Source organism: Toxotes jaculatrix, chromosome 1, assembly GCF_017976425.1.
Source record: "Toxotes jaculatrix isolate fToxJac2 chromosome 1, fToxJac2.pri, whole genome shotgun sequence".
Taxonomy (NCBI): Eukaryota; Metazoa; Chordata; class Actinopteri; family Toxotidae; genus Toxotes; species Toxotes jaculatrix.
Genome location: NC_054394.1, coordinates 11,460,435 through 11,478,466, shown reverse-complemented (window position 1 = coordinate 11,478,466; position 18,032 = coordinate 11,460,435). Strand labels below are relative to the sequence as shown.

At 42.3% G+C, this 18,032-nt stretch overlaps 1 protein-coding gene across 2 annotated transcripts in view; it reads right to left on the bottom strand.

The window, feature by feature from the left end:
* The window catches only part of myo5aa (myosin VAa), a 52,200-nt gene that overhangs the window by 14,032 nt on the left and 20,136 nt on the right, over positions 1-18,032 (bottom strand). For both annotated transcript variants that reach the window (XM_041033695.1, XM_041033704.1), the window contains exons 6-29: positions 17,054-17,197; positions 14,659-14,740; positions 13,064-13,171; positions 12,765-12,871; positions 11,775-12,040; positions 11,369-11,450; positions 11,107-11,247; positions 10,072-10,197; positions 9,138-9,221; positions 6,909-6,911; positions 5,688-5,843; positions 5,279-5,376; positions 4,893-4,979; positions 4,495-4,603; positions 4,090-4,301; positions 3,694-3,850; positions 3,342-3,581; positions 3,003-3,251; positions 2,005-2,098; positions 1,725-1,873; positions 1,312-1,425; positions 1,070-1,204; positions 726-782; positions 332-559 (exon numbers count right to left, since the gene is read on the bottom strand). In XM_041033695.1, coding sequence (XP_040889629.1) covers positions 332-559; positions 726-782; positions 1,070-1,204; positions 1,312-1,425; positions 1,725-1,873; positions 2,005-2,098; positions 3,003-3,251; positions 3,342-3,581; positions 3,694-3,850; positions 4,090-4,301; positions 4,495-4,603; positions 4,893-4,979; positions 5,279-5,376; positions 5,688-5,843; positions 6,909-6,911; positions 9,138-9,221; positions 10,072-10,197; positions 11,107-11,247; positions 11,369-11,450; positions 11,775-12,040; positions 12,765-12,871; positions 13,064-13,171; positions 14,659-14,740; positions 17,054-17,197 — 3,228 coding nt within the window. The remainder of the gene's footprint in view (positions 1-331; positions 560-725; positions 783-1,069; positions 1,205-1,311; positions 1,426-1,724; positions 1,874-2,004; positions 2,099-3,002; positions 3,252-3,341; positions 3,582-3,693; positions 3,851-4,089; positions 4,302-4,494; positions 4,604-4,892; positions 4,980-5,278; positions 5,377-5,687; positions 5,844-6,908; positions 6,912-9,137; positions 9,222-10,071; positions 10,198-11,106; positions 11,248-11,368; positions 11,451-11,774; positions 12,041-12,764; positions 12,872-13,063; positions 13,172-14,658; positions 14,741-17,053; positions 17,198-18,032) is intronic.

The following is an 18,032-nucleotide window of genomic DNA, read 5'->3' as shown; positions in this document are numbered from 1 at the left end:
AACATGAACACAGCATAAAAGTTATTTATTCAATATATATAAGTTTTTGTCAATATGTAATAAAACTGATCTTTAGTCAATGAGAGATTTCAGCTAAATCCCTCTGTTATGTTTTTGGGACACAGACAAACATATAAATTTAAGAAGCCAGATGGAAACAAACAACAAACTATCCAACAACATCTACTGTAGCTTCACAGTTACGACCCCATGTGAAAAAACAATGACACCATGCGATGGTTAGTTATATGTGGATGATTACAGGCTGAATACTAACAGGTGACGGGATCAGTCAAAGGAAATGACAAAGGAAGCGAAAGGCCGCCTTTACCTTGTGGTGCATGGCTTCCTTCTGGCTGACCAGCTGGGAGCGCAGGATCAGCACCTCCTCCTTGCGGACTTCCAGCTCCTCACAGGAGGCGTTGAGCTGCTCCAGCAGCACCTTGTAAGCAGGGGAGCCCGGGGCCCCAGCGCCTGTGGCTGCGTCACCCAGCAGACTTTTCCTCATCTCTGCCAGGTCATGTTTCAGCTTCTTGTTCTCTGATTCCAGCTCCTGACGCTGAGAAGTGAAAAGACCCGGGGTTACGGTCATGACGAGAAGTGGAAAACTAAACTTTGAAGTTGCATGGCTTTGGATGAAGCCAATTCTCTGAAACCGATGGAAATCAGCTGAAGAATGTAATAGTGCTGATGCATTTCTGCTTCACCCTATTCTGACTACTCACCTTGAGGGACTCGTACTCCAGCTCTGCCCCACGAGCCTTTTTGAACTCTGCATCATCCTGAAACAAGGAGCAAAACATGGTGATGAGGAAACCTGTTGGACTGGGACACAGATCACAGCGTGATAAGAAATAAAATTTGATTTATAAATTACATCTGGAAAATGCTGATAGTTCAGCCAACCTCTTTTGTCCTATGTGATAAACCATCTATTAACTAAATAGTGTAATAGTATTACTGTATGTTTACGATCATTTACCATGGGTTAACACACTAGAATGACACACTACATAATTGGTTAATAAGGCGATACATCTCAGAGCTCGGTGTGGCTGGACTTCAGTACCCTGGCTCTAGCCCGCTGGAACTGCTCCTCCTTGTTTTCCAGTTCGTTGCGCAGCGACTGCTTTTCTTGCTCGAGCTCCGTGAGACGTTTCTGCAGCTTGAGGGTCAGCGAGGTGTCTATTCCTCGTGTCACATCCTGCACGACATGGAAATGTCAGGAGAGCATTTGCCCAGTAAAAAAGTATTCAAAACACAGCTGTAACAGTAAAAACTGCGCCTGTACTTAATGCCAGCATTACTTACTTCTGCGGCACGGGAACCTTCTTCCAATTCGGCGTACTCTGAGTTGTAGGTGTACTCTGATTCGTTGCTGCTGTGGGTGGAGTCTGTTCTCCTGTGGCCAGGCTTGGAGACGTTCTTTAGATTGGAGAGAGAACCAACAATTTAAACTAGAAAATAATAAACTCAACCTGAAACTGGTGCATTGAATATTACCAGCTATTTGTCTCCTGCCCATAGAAGCGAACCAAATCTTGTTGTTGAGGAAAAGGACATGATGGGTTTTAGATACACACACACGTCCAGTACATTTGCTGTGTCAGTGTTTTGTCTATTTTAACAAGCAGAGTAGAATAAAACTGTGTTGAAATGCGTATGACTGTATGAATGAGGTGAAGCTCTCACAAATAACCACTGTGTGTGTATGTGTTTCTCACCGAGGAGAGAGCCATCTCCTCCTTCAGGTCGTCGTATTTCTCCTCGAGGCGAAGGTGTTCGCTCAGGAGATTCTGGTAGCGAGATCGCTCGTCGTTCAGCTCCGTCTCCAGCTGCTGAGTCTCCTCTGCTATCGCACGGGTCATTTTCTCTGGTGAGACAAAATGTAAAAAAAATAAAAAATAAAAAGGAGCCATGTTGTGTGGTTTACGAGACACTTAAATGCTCTTGTGTGACTAGGACAGATGTGTCAGTATGATTTATGTGGTGATGTTTGACTACCTGTCATCTGCTGACTCTGTTCCTGAATCAACCTGTTCAAGTCGTCCTTCTCTGTCTTCAGCAAGCCATTCTGGTCCTTCAGCTCCGAGACCATCTGAACACACAAACACAAATGGTCCTTAAATCACATCTTGAGTAAAGCTGGTGACTGTCTGCATCTTGAACGTGAATGTGACGGTAAATGTGACAGATATTTAGCACATCTGTCATCTAACATGTGACTCTCAAAAGATGCTCAAAACAGGTGCTTCTCATTCACAAAATCCTCCTGGGATATTTGAAATCAAATAAAAAGAGTCCTGTTACTGCAGATCTGAATCCTAACCTTGAAATAATCTCTACTTAGTGTGACTGTTCCTGGAGTTACAGTCTCTGAGGTTCAGATCATGTAAGAGAAGATAATGAAGAGGAACGCTAAACAAAGACAAAGCTAGACAAAAACACTGAAAAGAAAGAAAAAAAAAACACACACACACACACACACACAGATCAGTGGCTACCTCTCTAGCACACTAGTCTATCTCCTGTGCTCACCTGACCCGGGGCAACTCTGCCCCCTGAGCCCACCACGTGCCATTTTCCCCCTGGTTCGCTCTGGCTCCTAAATTGGGGGAAAACTGTTTTCCTCTGATGCCAATATTTATATTTATACAAATATAGTATTTGCTGTGTATTATGTTCTGTGTATTTTCAGGGAACTATGGGAGATTCTAATTATTAGGAGCCGTTTCTATTGACTTTGGTTGTAAAATAATGACAGGACTCTCACTAAAACTGGAAAACTAGGTGGAGGAGAGGAAGCAGGGTGTTGAGTCAAGAAAAGAAATGACTTGTTTTCAATTTAGCCACAGAAAAAAAGGGAACTTTTCCTGAAATACAAAACCTATTATTTGTTTGCCGGGAAAAGGTTAGATATACAATGAGAGACAATGGACTAGGAAAAGATGGAGCTGAGGGGAAATCAACAGTTTCCAGGACAGATGTGGATCCTGCCTTACTTTTTCCATTTCGTCCCTGTACGTCTGCGCCCAGTCTTCGATGGTCTTCTTCTCCTGCTGCGTCGAACTCAGCTCCCTCCTCAGCCGCTCCAGCTCCTCCAGCAGCGACGTCACCTGGTTGGCTTTGTTCCTGGCCTCCTCCTCCACCCCGCGCAGACGGCCCAGCTCGCCACGCATCCGCTCGCTCTCCGCAGAGTAGGAAGTCTCCAGACCGTTGAGCCTCTCGCTGATCGTCCGGTTTTCCTTGTTCTGGATAGATGGTGAAAAAGTAAATTACCCCAAATGAATCAGTAAATAAAGAGAATATAAAAAAATGGGGATTAAAGGTCAACATCTCACCTGCTCGTCGATCTTCCTCTGCAGCTGCATGATCTTGTTCTCCATGCCTTTGTTGAGTTTCTTGAAGTGCTCCACCGAGCGAGCCTCGATCTTCAGCTTCTTCAGCTCGCGCCTTGCCTTCATCCTGCGGATGCAGCACTGCAGGTAAACGATGGAGCGAAGGCAGCGCTTGTACCAGCACCGGGCCAACCAGCCACGGACGTGTTTCTGGATGATCACGGCCTTGTGCTCCCGCAGCAGCTACAGATAGACACAGTAAAGGAGAAGCAGAGAGAAATTAGAGTACGTGTGCTAATGGGGATCTCAAGCAGATTCTTTCTTTTTGCAGTGGTTTATGTGATGTATATCTTACCGCCTGGTACTTCTGCCGCGCCATGTAAGCTCTGAGGATGGTCTGCATGGCCAGGGCGGCAGCCTGCTTCTGCCTGTAACGTTTCCTCTCCACGTACATCCTCTGGTACTTCTGGATGACGGTGGCCGCCTGAGTGCGACGCATGAACTTGGCCAGGCTGAGGAGAGACGAGATACACGAGTCTCAATCAACACATATTTATAATTTTAATATTACTTTGAACCTTAGGGATTTCAGCATTTAACTTATTTAACTGAGATAGTTTTCTGAATAAATTGTTCTACCGAGCACTGTCCTATAAAACAAAACCGGTCAAAGGCGAGTCAGATGACTTTGCATGTGACTGTTGTTTGTGAATGGCTGAAGGGAGGAGAACATCAGGTTCAGTTGACTCACCAGCGAGCCTGATATCCTCTGGTGAACCTCTGGATGGTGATGGCAGCGCAGCGCTTGCGCAGATACTTCTTTCGTGCCAGCCAGCAGCGGATGGTTTTCTGGATGCGGATGCAGGCAGCACGCAGCTTGTCTGCCCTCAACTTCTCCAGATAGGCGACCTGGCCGGCTCTGAAGAAGATCTTGGTCTTACCGAACTGGTATTTATCTTGGTCCTGAAGGAAGACAGGAGCAAAGCTCAGGGATAAGACACAGGTTAGACGGACAAAAACAGCAATCACAAAGAAACAAAACCAATCATACAATCCGTTTATGATTTAAATGCCACAGGCAACACAAAAAACAATATCTCTTATTTTTTATTGTTGGTATTTTAATGAAAAAAAGGGAAAACCCAGACAGTCTGACCTGCACTAGTTTCTCCAGAACGTTTCTGCAAGTCAACTTTTTGTCCGGAAGCACGTCCTTCTGCTTCATCAGCACTCTGTAACGACTGAAGAACTCTTGGTACGTCCATCTGTGACACACACACACACAGACTCATTTAGAAAAACGCAATAACCCAAACATCAGCTCCTTAGTTTTGTTGAAATCATAAATAAAAAAAGAAAATTCATAAATTTACAAAGGGGGAGGTATAAAACATGCTGTTTATATAGCACTCCTGTTAGGTGACTCATCCTGACTGAATCCAGACAAAACAGTTTCCTCCACAGAGAGAAAACATAAAAAATGGTTGACAACACATACTCAACACATCAGAGTCTATGAGAATCATCAGCAGTGTTGCTGGGATGTGTCAGTACCTGGACGGGAAGCCTGCAGCAGAGATGCGGATGGTTTCCAGGACACCACAGGCTCTGAGCTGCTGCACTGCACGTTTAGGATCAAACCTGCCAGCAACAAGTAATCACAGTCAATACGGCCACCATGAATTACACCTGAGCTAAGATGGTGACTAAGGTTGCTCTCAGTGCACGATTCAATACACGCAAGAATGTTTTAGGACATCAGAAATTTTAATAACTTGTTTAAACAGTTTTAACAGTTTAAATTAATGATGGTGGTTTACTGGTACCTAAAATCTAAACTGAGAATATGAAGGGGCGCCACAATATAACACTTTACTGGAGACTGTCTTCACTTTTGTAAATAAAAAAAAAAAGAATCGATGAATAGAGAGGGGACTCACGAGAAGGCCATCTTGAAGTCATTGGGTTTGATGCAGCGGACGTAGTGTGGGGTGGTTGCATTCAAAGTGTCCATCAGCATTTGCAGAGAGTTACGAAACTACAAGAGAGGACCACCATCATCATCATCACCACCAGCACCATCGTTGCCATCATCATCAATATCGTCCCTTTTATACTCTTGAAATCTTATTTATATTATATTCAATATTAAAATAAGTTCATGCTAATAGATGCTAGTCTTCAAAGTGGATCGGGCAATAATCAATAAGATTGTTCTTACAGTTTGATTTTTAAATATAATATAAACACACAGTGTACATATAAATATCTACACTGAGTGTGTAAGTGTGTGGCTGCATTACACAACAGCATCAGTCTAAATAACAAAACAGTGGAGAGATGATCAACCTGACAGCCGACAGTCTTCTTGTGCTCCCGGCTGCTGGTTTCCCGGCTCTTGTCAGGTTTGATGCTGAGTCGTGTCCGGCCTCCAGTCCCGGGGACCTGACCAGTGGGACTGGTTGCTTTCTCCTCATCGTGGAACAGCTCCACCAGCAGGTCAAACTGGGCACAGCACCAAATCCAGTCAGAGACAGAATAGCTGAGGGTAGCATTAGACACTGCAGGCAACATTGATTTGCTGAGAAATAAAATAACGACAAAGCATTTCACTCTGGATAAAGTGTCAAAGTAAGCTTCAGTGCAACTACTGTAGATCACACATGAACAAAAATGCACTTTCAAACAGATTCTTCTTCTAACATGCGCTTGGGTTTTTCTTACTTACTGCGTGGTGCATATAGGCACAGGCAAAGCAGGACGACAGATATATTTTGAGCTTATTGATACTGATGATTTACTTTTTAAATTTATCAAACTCAACTTACACTTGTAGTAATTAGGCGTAAAGGCAGTTGTGACATGAGTAAGTAGATGAGTGAGTAGATGTCGCTCGATTTGTTGATTAGCGTTTGGTTAAACTCATTCGCAGTCAGACAGTTGTTACAATGATATAAAAAGCCAATGAAAAATAATGAAAAGGTTATGTTCTGTCATATATGACAGTATGTTGTTGCCATATATGACTGCATGGCATTGCCATGATGTTATGACATAAATAGAGTCATGTATGCCCTTTAGTAAAGCACACACACACACATCAGTCATGTTCCATATAACACTGGGGTTATATGAGGAGGATGCTGTTTTATGTGCCGCTTCAGGTCCTCCTGCTGTGCTCAGAGCGTTGCCATGCTGCTTTTCTCGCCAGCTTCATTAAGCAGGACAGCCAGAGCCACAAAGGCTTTACGTGCTGCTGGCTCTCAGCGTCACTCTAAAAAAAAACAAAACATAAAAACACCCTCCTTCCTTTGTCCCTTGTTTTTATGTCCAATCCTCTTTTCTCCTCCAAGAGTGCCTTTAGTGCTCCCCATGCAGCAAACGAAGGCACACACACACACACACACACACACACACACAACTTCAATCTCCCCAGTGCTGTTATGAATGATAATAACTCAGTGCCAGATAGAGAGAGAGCGACGAGGAAGGAGGGAAGATAAAAGATAGAAAAAGGAGCTAAAAGAAGAGCTGCAGGCGGCCCAGCGTTGTAAGAACGCCTGTGTTTACCTTCTGCTGGCAGGGAAGGGTTGTCATGATGAGGACAGAACCAAACATACATGGACAACATATGGAGACAGAGTGACAACAGAAACACAATGACATTAAAAAGGAAAGGTTAAAGGAACCAAAAACCCAAAGTTCAAAACCATTACCATGCCCATCAAGAACTAGAATACACATCTATGATTCAAACCGAAGTAAAGGAAATAAAACCAGGCAGACTAATGATGAAGCTGTACAGTACAGAGATGGTACAGAGCATGATGGGATGAGGACTTTTTAATCAGATCCAACACAAAACACTTTGGGGTGATTTCCACTGAATTCAAAGCCATGAAATACCAGTGTATGTCTGGCTGAAACACAATGAAACAAGAGAGGCTAATGTTTTTTTTTTTTCTGCTTTAACCTTGATCATATTCCCAGATCACAGGGCATCATGGGAAATAACAGCATCAGGCATTTCTTGAACGCGCAGTACTTATTAAACAGATTTCTGCATTACTGTGAGAGTCTTGTGTGTATGTCGCAGGTCCCAGTGCAGTTTTGAGCAGCGTTAAGTGTTAAGATGAACTTTAGTCAGTCATCACTACAACAGTATGATACATCCTGGATGCATCATACAGACAGAAAAAGCAGTTAGGTTTCAGTAAAACTGCTGCTTTCCTGGAGAGCTGGTGCGCAGCGGTGCATCCCAACGAGTCGATGCACAACATCTCATGATGACGAACATCACATGCCGGTGTGTGTTGCTCTTAGAAGCTGCCTACAGGACTCACAGCAAGGAGGACTTTTAGTCCAGCAGCATATTCTACCTCCACATTTTGTGTGTTACTGTGTTACACGACAACACAATGAAAATAGTTAGAAATTGAATGTTTATAAGATGACTGTCAGTTATTCTCTGTCTGTTGTTCTCTGTAAATAAATAAAGTGGGTGAGTACCAGATAAATAAATAATGTAAGCAAAGGACTTTCATTGTAAGCCTTTTGACAAGCTGAATCATCTTTAACCGCTGTTTTACTGATGTGTACAAAAGCCAGGTATGGGCAAACAAACGCAACAGCTAGAAAAAAAAAACACACACACACACACCCCTGACACCCAATCACATATCGGATGATGAGATAAGCTTGGCAGAGAACTAAAAAGAAACTCAATTTGACTAAATCTCATTACCGTTTAATCCCAATTGTTTAGGTCTCACTGATCTCCTTGGCAACAATCAAGCTATATGTTCCGGTGTGTCTGTGTGTTTGTGTGTGTGTTAAGTCATTGTTAGAAGTTAGAGCAGACAGTATTTCAAACCTTACCCAGCTCTGCTCTTGTTGAAGTCTATAACAGAACAGTCGAAGGTCATTGTGAACATTTTGGATAAACACTGCATCATAGCCTCTGTGTGTGTGTGTGTGTGTGTGTGTGTGTGTGTGTGTGTGTGTGTGTGTGTGTGTGTGTGTGTGTGTGTGTGTGCAGCCAAAACAGCAGGGAGGATTTAAAGGCTTAGGTCCCTTTTGACCCAGCTGAGTTTTATCCTCAGCTCCTGAACCAAGACTAAAACACACACACAGACACACGTGATGTTAATTCGGATGTGATCTGACTTATTTAAGCTTAATAGCACGTGCATGTTCGTGCGAGTGTGTGTAGTGAGACCGGATCCCCCATGTAGAGTCTCATATAAAGTTGTAGAGCCTATATAAAGTTTTCCAGTTCCACTTCATTTTGTTCCCAAACTAGATAATGGCACCACTTTTCATAAAGTTACTGAAAAGAAGTTACTGTATTTTTTAAAACTTAGTTGTGAAGACCCAGTTTGACACAACTAGTATGAAGAAGAAGTGAAAACTCACTTTGTCATGTTTAGCCCAATGACCTGACTTACTGTGCACGTGTGTGTGTGCTCAGCTTTGTCTGTTATCTGTATTCAAAACATAAACCTCACTGACTATAAATCTCCCGAACCAAGCATTTATTTTCAATGCTGGAGTCGACATTATCTCCATATGACCAGTGGAGGGCGCTGCTTCCCTGAGCCTTTGGGCGATACTTTGGGTCAGTAAACAATGGTCTATTTTCTCCTCACAGAGACCAGATGCAAAAGCTTCAGGCTTCATTTGAAGGGTACACAGAAACATACACACAGTACCTACCCTGCCTCGGCAGGATCTGCTTTTGTCTTACTGTATACGCTGTGATGTACAGTAGATTTGTGTGTCTGTGTTTGTGCACCTCACCTTGCTGGCTTTCAGCACATTGATCTGCTCTTCATTCACAGTGTCCTTGTTCTTCTCCAGGAAACCTTCACACTGGTACTCGACCTGCTCAACAACGACAGCTTGTGTTACAACTACAGCGTATTCTTGTTAACTTTTCTTGCTTGTTACCAAAACTCCTCTTAAAATCTTCTAAAAATTCCAACCTTAAATTATTTCCACATGACTGAATGTGATTTTTTTTTTTTAATTTCCTCAGAGGGACACAGACATGCAGGGTCTGTATTCAGCAGATTAACCCTTGATATTTGAAGCTTAATCGTGGACAGAATGTTTAAACAAAACAATGTTTTCATCTCTTGGCCCTGCAGGGTAGGTTATGCACAGCCCCAACTCTTGATGCAAGTTTCTTTTCATATTCACCGAGATCAATCACTGCAAGTGCTTGGTCAGACATGTTTCCATGAGATTCCATTTTAATATCAGGGGACCTCATGGGAAAAGCCTACATTATTCCTTGACCCGTTTATGTGTAACCTTGTAGTGAGCATCTAAAAACAGACTTGAAAAATAACACTTCGTCATTCCTCATCACAGGATGTGAAATCTATTACACTAAAGTGAATCACCTCAGTGCACACAGAGACACTTTTAAACACTTCATTGTTTAAGGGCCTTTTTGTATGAAAACAGAGATAACAGTAAAAAAAAGTCATCTATCCTCCAGCTATCCTAAAAATATCTCACACCAGCACTGCAGCAGACACTGCAGCAAATCTGCTCCATCCATGTAGTTAAGCACTAAACCCTCAAACCAATACCTGCCATGTCATTACTTTTCTAGCTGACTAAGGAACAAGACTTGAATTCGAAAATACCAAACTAACGAATGAAATTACTCTTACTCTGTGATTAACACTGTGCGCTCATGAAACACACTCGGTGTCAGGCCCACCTTGTCTGCAAAATGCTGGATGATGAAGGCGCGGTTGGACATGCGCGGTTTCTCGAAGAGGGAGCAGGTCTTCAGATGGGTGTTGTACAGTTTCTGAGCCCAAGAGTCGTCTGAACCTTTAGGCATCTAGCATCCGAAGGAAGACGACACAGAGGAAACAGTCAGGAAAACATGCAGAGAATAAACTGATCTGCTCATAGTTGCACTGTGAGCAGTAAAACACAAAGTCCTGTACAACGCGTACTGTTTAAAAGTCAGACTATATTTATTGCAGTTATTAGACTGCGTTGCATTATGTTTTACAAGTGTTGCTGTCTTTCTTGTCACGCAGTGCATAGAGACATTTTTCTGATATTTTTTTCTTGCCAGCAAGTGCATTTCCCTGCACTTATGTCAGAAATGTGGCCCACCTCAAATGTCAACAGTCTTTCAAAGTGACCTTGTAGTGGTTACGAGCCGCAGAGAGATTAGTTATCATTGTTAGTGATCTGGCTGAGCTATGAAAATGTGTGGATGTGCCTCTGCCTCTCATTCAGCTTCTCTGTGTCAACTGGAAAGAAAGAAGAAGAGAAGCTGTCGTGTAATTGTTCAAAGTGTGGTCACTGTTTCACCCTGGGTTTTCTTCCTGCATGTGAAACAGATGTGGAGGGTGCTGGAGACTCAGGTCTAGTGTTTGTAAAGTCAGAATGTGGGTGTGAATGGGAAATAAAAAATGTTCTCACTGAGATGTTCACCCACAACCCACAAGCCTCTCGTCAATGTGCCGCATGAACTTTTGGATTTTTCTTGCATGTGCCACCAACAGTATTCATAAGTCTTCAGGTCTTACGTAATTGTATTCTCTTATCTTTTGTGCCGGTGTGTGCTCTTTGTAAAATGACAGACATAAGGTTAGAAGATTTTAAGAAGACTTGCGATGTGGAAAAGGTCTAAACAGTAACCTGCATCAAATAAAAGGAAACTGTGATGTGTTGGGAACAATGTTCTCTGCATCTTAAGTGTTAAATATGATTCGCTGGGCTAAATCAAAAGTACTTTGCACTCCTCATCCAACAGGTCCAGGATTCCCATCTTGGCTTCTATGAGGTTGATGCAGGGCTGATTGTCGTAGAAGTCAATCAGAGTCCAGGGGATCTGCTCCTTCATGTACTCCTCCTGCTCCAGCTTAAACACATGCTGTGCACAAACAACACACACACACACAGTTGGAAATTAAGCTTCATACAAATATAATAAAGAGATTTCACAACTGTGAATATAATGTGCAGGTAAAGCAGGTAAAACACATGCTGCTCACCATGTTGAACTGCTGCTGGAGTTTCTCATTAGCGTAGTTGATACAGAACTGCTCGAAGCTGTTGATCTCGAATGTCTCAAACCTTGTGAGGAAGAACAATAAAGTTAACCAGCCGAATAACATCTTTCATAAACCGAACTTGGTCAGTTAATTCATCAAATTCATACTTGGGCAAATGATTTGTTTCACTTTGCTCCACATATTTCCTAAAATTATGACTGACTGTTATTCAATGGTGGAACAGTCAGTGCAATTTACTTCATAACTGTTTAACCATGGTGTACAATATCAAGTCTACTGACAAATTCAGACAAATCTGACAAATGACTGACATTTAAAAGCTCAGACTGTTTAGTTACCCCCTCTGAAACTAATCCCACTCATGCAGGCAAATGCATGGACGTACCCATAAATATCGAGGACCCCGATGAAAGAGTGCTGTTTGACACTGGTGATCAGAGCCTTGTTGACGTGCTCCACGATCCAGTTGAAGAGCTTGGCGTAGATATGTTTGGACAGCGCGTCACGGGCGTTGGTAGCCTGCAGTCGAGGGAGGGGCTTGATATACGTTTCCGTGGCCGTCTTCAGCTTCCTGTGGCAGAGCCACTGAGACATGTCCTGGTAGGTCACACCCACCAGCTCGCAGAATGCCGTCAGGTGGCGATTGTTGGGCTTAAGAGAAAGAAGAGATTCGTCATTACCAGGAAGAACCCAGTAAGATGCCAGCTGAGAAAATGTGGATTTTTGCATATGTACTCATTCAGAAAACATTGTTTATTTTTGATTTTTTATTATTTGGATAAATGTGTTCAACAGCCCAGTGATCCTGTCCTCCCCCCACAAGGACGGGGTTGGTGCTATAAATAAATAAGTGGTGTGAATAAGCACCAAAGAATTATAGCACTGACCTATTACTTATTCAACCACATTGTTATATCTATATTTCTGTCTCTTACACACTACCACAAACACTCCTTAAAGACGCACTCTATCACTCTATCTCTGCGGTGAATATGGTACTGTGGTCAATGCCAGTGAGAGCATAATGTTGCAATTTAAATTAAATGTGTTTTTATGTTTGATTGAGGAGCGGCATGTTGCATAAAATAGGACGGCATTCATCACTGCGATCACGCCATGAGTCATAGGAGGACAGCTGAAGTCAAATGAAGACAAACTTTTGTTCCAAAATGAATAAAAATACGACTAGGGACACGAGAACTGAATAGACAAGACGGAATTGTGTTCAAATAAAAACTCAAATATGTCTAAAACTAAAATTCACATGACCACAGATGGAAAATAGTAAATATTAAGCAAAAATATTATGCAACGGGTTTGCACATGTCCCACTGACAGTCTGTAATCAGTACTGAATTATAAATATCATCCTCACAGCAATGAGGCTGCTGTCTGAGTCTCTGTCCTTTATTTCCACGTTTCCCAGATGAAGAATAGCAGCCAAAACCTGGAACAAGCCCATCTGATAGGACTCATTAATACCTGCAGAGGACAAACACAGATAGACACTCAGGTTACACTGACACTCAGAATATCTGAGTGACTTACATTCACTGTTGTAACCCCAATGCATAAAATAGCTATACTAAGTCCATGCAATGATCCCCACATTCAATCCAAGCATTAGACTACGCCCATGCGTAAATTTTTCACAGAAGAGTATGTGTGTGCTACCGAGCAATGTGAAGGCATTGCGAGTGGTGCACAGCTCCTTGGTGTCGTCCACACCGTCGATAACAGGGCTGCGGCCCTGCCTTGTGTACAGGAAGTCGTTTGCACTGCCTGAACGGAGACAGAGAGAAAGTAAATAAATTCAGAAAACATGCAGTATGTGCAGTTTTACCTTGTGCACCTTGGGCACTGCACCCTCCTTTATCATGCAGAAATGAATGGGAAGGTAACACATTAAAGACATTATAAAATACTGCAATAAGACCATTTATTTTATATGTACTGTTACAGTAATGTTGTGTCTTGTTGTGACACAACAAGATGTGTGAGAAGATTCACCAAAAGATACTCAAAGTCAGATACCCAAGGTTTTTCTGAGAGACGATGGAGGCTCATTGTTCATTATCAGTTACTTTAAATTGGGTGGGGACATTCTCTCTCAGTACAATAGCTTCATGAGGACACACGCTCATGTTAGAGAAATCAAATTCTCACAGATTGTGTCTTACTTCCAGAAAAGAGACCTGTGAAACCAGCCTGTTTTCACTCTGAGACACTGTCTCTGTCTCTTTGCAGATGGCTCAGTGTTCAAAGACAAAAGTAAAATCAAAATCAAAGTCGACTTTCTTCTGTGTAACAATGACACTTGCTCATCTTTATCACAATGATGTGTCTTCAAACACACTTTATACTGAAATAAGGCATGGCCTGTTGCCTGGCAACCAGGGGCACTGACATGGCTTTGACAACCACTCCATTTACTGAGCCAGGAAGTCAGCAGGAGAGGAAAAGACAGCAGCTGTGTGTGTGAATGTGTGTGTGTGTTGTGTGTGTGCATGAGCCAAGTGAATTGCTGTAAGTGATAGCGCCAGCAGTGTGTGTATGTGTGTGTCCCATGACGAGGATGAGCAGGTGCAGGTCCACAGTGGGAGCGCTCTGTATCAGAGCCTGTTCAACCACAGAGTCAATGAGTTTGCTGCGTCTAAACTGATCCGAAATGTGGCAGCGCTCCTCAGAAACCTCACTGTGGTTACTGAGGATTTTTTTGGGAGATTAGGGGGGGGCATCGTTTTTATACCCTGGTTCTATCTTGGCCCCACAGCAGGATCTTTTCCAGTTAAATATGGCTCTTACTGGGATACATATATTAGGAAACAATGGTAATTAAACTTTAATTGATTTTTTGCCTGACTGACTGAGATGATGGATTTTCAGTGTTCTGGCAGTTTTCCTGCTGTGGAGAGTCATTGCAGCTTAACTGTTGGAGAAAAAAACAAAACAAAACAAAAACATTTCTTATTCATTTTCTAACGTTTACTGTTTCTTTGTGGCTTGTTCATACGAGTCAGTCAGAAACAAGTGTTTCTTTCTCCTCCTGTAGCGATGGACAGACATTCTGTACCTGACTTATATGACAGGCCTGGATCACTTGTGGGTGCTGCAGCCTAATTTAGCTCGCTCTATGCACAAAAATGCACAAAATTTCAGGCTGTTTTTGTGTTTGCTTGCAGTGTGAATGCACAGTTAAAGCAAATGGCCCACAGTGTTCTGTGTTTGTGTGTGTCGTGTGTGCGTGTGCATACATGCATGAGACTTACTCAGCTTCAGAGTCTTGAACTCAGGCAGATGGGATGATGCACAGAGCTGATAGAAGATATGATAATTTCTCTCCTCATCCGCCTGGAAGAAAGCATGAAGGGGAGATCATGTGAAGTAAATGCTACACGTACACCTGTAGCATGCTTTATTCAAATACATACACATACTACACATATTTCCTAACCACAAGCTCTTTTTCATTTCAGGTGAAAATGAATAACCTTGAATGTTAAAACTGCTTTACAGCTGTCTGTCTGTCTGTATGTATGTGTGTGTGTGTGTGTGTGTGTGTGTGTGAGCATGCTGTATGGGTGCTGTAAAGCAGGAAGTAAAATGTAGAAGCCTCAGGATTTTAAGTTTGTTACCTGTGTCCTGCATTGGTGCCACTACACCCAAACACAGAATGCAAATAGACAGACATACACCTGTAAATGGGTGGTACTGGAGCCAAGCATGTGAAAAATGTGAGGAGGAAAGTAATCACATCTTTCCACCAACTTCCTCATTCCTTAACAGCGTTGTCTATGACAGTACACTAGTGTGTACGCACACACTCATGTACATGTGGGAGGCTGTTAATGACAGAGGAAAAAATCTTGAGGAAGATTTGACCAGGAAAAGTTTGTCCTGACATTGAAAAAAACAGAAAGAGAGAAAGAGGGGTCAGAGGAAAGGAGTGCCTGGGCTGTAACCCAGTGTGACAGGTGGATTGTTAAAAGAATGGGTTTACTTTGTTTCCTCCTACTTGTCTTTGTGAAGAAGGAAGCTACTGCTGCATATTTCTTCTGCTCTTAAAGGACACCAGGGCCGGGCTGACAGTTAATGCTTTTTTTTTTTAATGAGTACAACTGATGACCTTAGGCAACGCACTGCTTTTGTGTCTGTATGTGTCTGTGTGTGTCTGTGTGTGTCTGGCTCACTGCACTTCTTCATGCCTGTGAGGACATGAAGCAAACAAAGAGAATTAGGATGTTGTCAGGAGAGAACACTTTAGAAATACTGAGTTATTATCTACTTTATCTCTACTGCCAGGTTAATATTACTGTTGAATTGTGGGATCAGTAAGTTAAGTTATACTGCTAGTACTATGCTGAGTAAATATCTTGTTAAGCTTCTTCCATTTAGTGTTGTTGAAAGTCTACCTGTGATCACTGATTGTTGATGCCAGTGCAGTTTTCCTGTATTTGCAGAATTGTGCAGTAAATACAGTGACTGATGATGAATCAGCAGTTCAAGCAGCACTAGTGCAGTCACGGAAGTAGTTACTATACACAAACGGCACACAGCAGAAAAGTGCATACTACACAAGTTAAATCACAAGATCACAAACTGACTGTACTGATTATCTGTATCTGGTGTCATGTTATAGTGCAAGAGCAGGTGAGAGGTCTGCTGAGAGAACACAGAATTTAACTACTTCATATTATGTTGCAAGGCCACCAACTTGCTTTGTGTGCGTGTGCATGCATGTGTGCATGTGCAGCAGTTCTACAGTCATGTAAAAGCCACTTGGAAGTCAATGCTCCTGTGAGTCACAGACATGGTGATATCATCCGTGTGCTTGCAGGCGTGTTTAGGTGAGTGCGTTGCTTCATTTACCAGTGGAACTTCTGAGAGAACCGAGAACTGAGGCGCTCAGCTGTCTTAGTGTTCAGGTAAACATTGGACTACTGAACACACATGACCCACAGACCACCAAGCACACACAATACAAATCTAATTCTGCTATAATTCTATGGTAAATTTGCTGTAATTTTTGAAAGCCGTCAGGAATCTGAATCTGTTCCTAAATAAATAAGACAATGTTTGTTGTAATGGCTCAAATCAGACAGTGAGCTATAAGTCACAGATTTTGGCAACAAACAACTCTTCTGAAGTCGGAGAACAAACCCCTTAATGTATTACATTATAGTCGTAGTGCGTGTTGTAAAGACATTATTCCTGGCAAGCTCTGAGGGGTCATATAGCCACAACACCTCAGATGTCAAGGAAACAAGTTATTGTAGAGTGGTTTTGTCAAATACAAATACAAAAACAAATCAAGATGATACTCAACAGACCTTTCAAGAAATTACCCTGCAAGAAGCCAGAGTGTAAGATCAGCTTATGAACGGTGTGTATTCATGCTGCTTTGAAAAAACAAACTCCACAAACTGAAACTGTAGGTGAGGGCTATTTATATATGGTATGTGTTTGTGTGTGTGTTTGTCTCTTCAAAAGTCAAGTTCAGAATAAAATGGAGACATGTACAAAGGTTAACGCTGTTCATTTGTCTGTGATGCAGGAGGAAAGGGTAAAAGACTGCGATGAGTGAAGGAATGAAGGTAAGTAAACGTAACATCCAGACATGTAACAAAACAGGCCACGTGTGCATTCATGCATTTGTGCGCTCACCTGAAACACCACTCGTGATTTCTCCAGCAGATATGTTCTCATGTTGGCACCGATGATACGGTAGCGGGTGTCGAAGCCGATCTCGATGTATTTGCCGAAACGACTGCTGTTGTCATTTCTGGTGGTCTTTGCATTTCCAATGGCCTGAGTGACAGACGGAAAACACAAATGCTAAAACACACTCAACATTTTATGGTGATAGCGTTAATATTGTGACTGTGCAGATAGTGTACAACTGCACATTTTTATTTAAAACCAATTTGGTTCAAAATCTACTGTGCTCAAATAACACAACAGCAGAGTGAATGACAATTTTTCCTGGATTTACGAGTGGTGAAGTAGAAAGGACAAGGAGGCGACAAAGTACTTATCATCACACTGAAACTGTTTTTGGAATACTTTAAAGAATAGTTCAGGTTTTTGGGAAATGGTCTGTTGGGTAAATATGAAACTACAGTCAGCAGCCGGTTAGCTTAGCATAGTATTACGACTGGTAACAGAGGGAAAAAAATCGCCTGTCTCTGCCTGAAGGTAACTGCTCCCAGCCAAGAAATAGTCTGGCACATAAACCCCCAAAAATGTGCACAACGTGCCGATTGTACTTCAGTTTTTGTCTGGATTAAACAAACAAGATTTACTGCTGGGTAGATCCAGGCCAGTTGTTTCTTCCTGTGTCCATTTGTTTTAATGCTAAGCTAAGCTAGCTGGTTGCTCGTGGTAGCTTCATATTTACCATGTAGACATGTGAGCGGGATCAGTTTTCTCATTCGATTTTGAGCAAAAAAGCTAAAAGAATACGCTTATTTCCTCAAATGTTGAACTATAATGTGCGTATAGTGACAGGGAACTTTGCTCTAAAGTTGTATATTTGCCAGATTCTAACAACAGTATATCAACATCTCTCATAGTGTTTGTTACAACCTGAAATAGGCTGCAGATTATTTGTGGTTGGCCCACAACTATCAAAGCAGTAGTATGC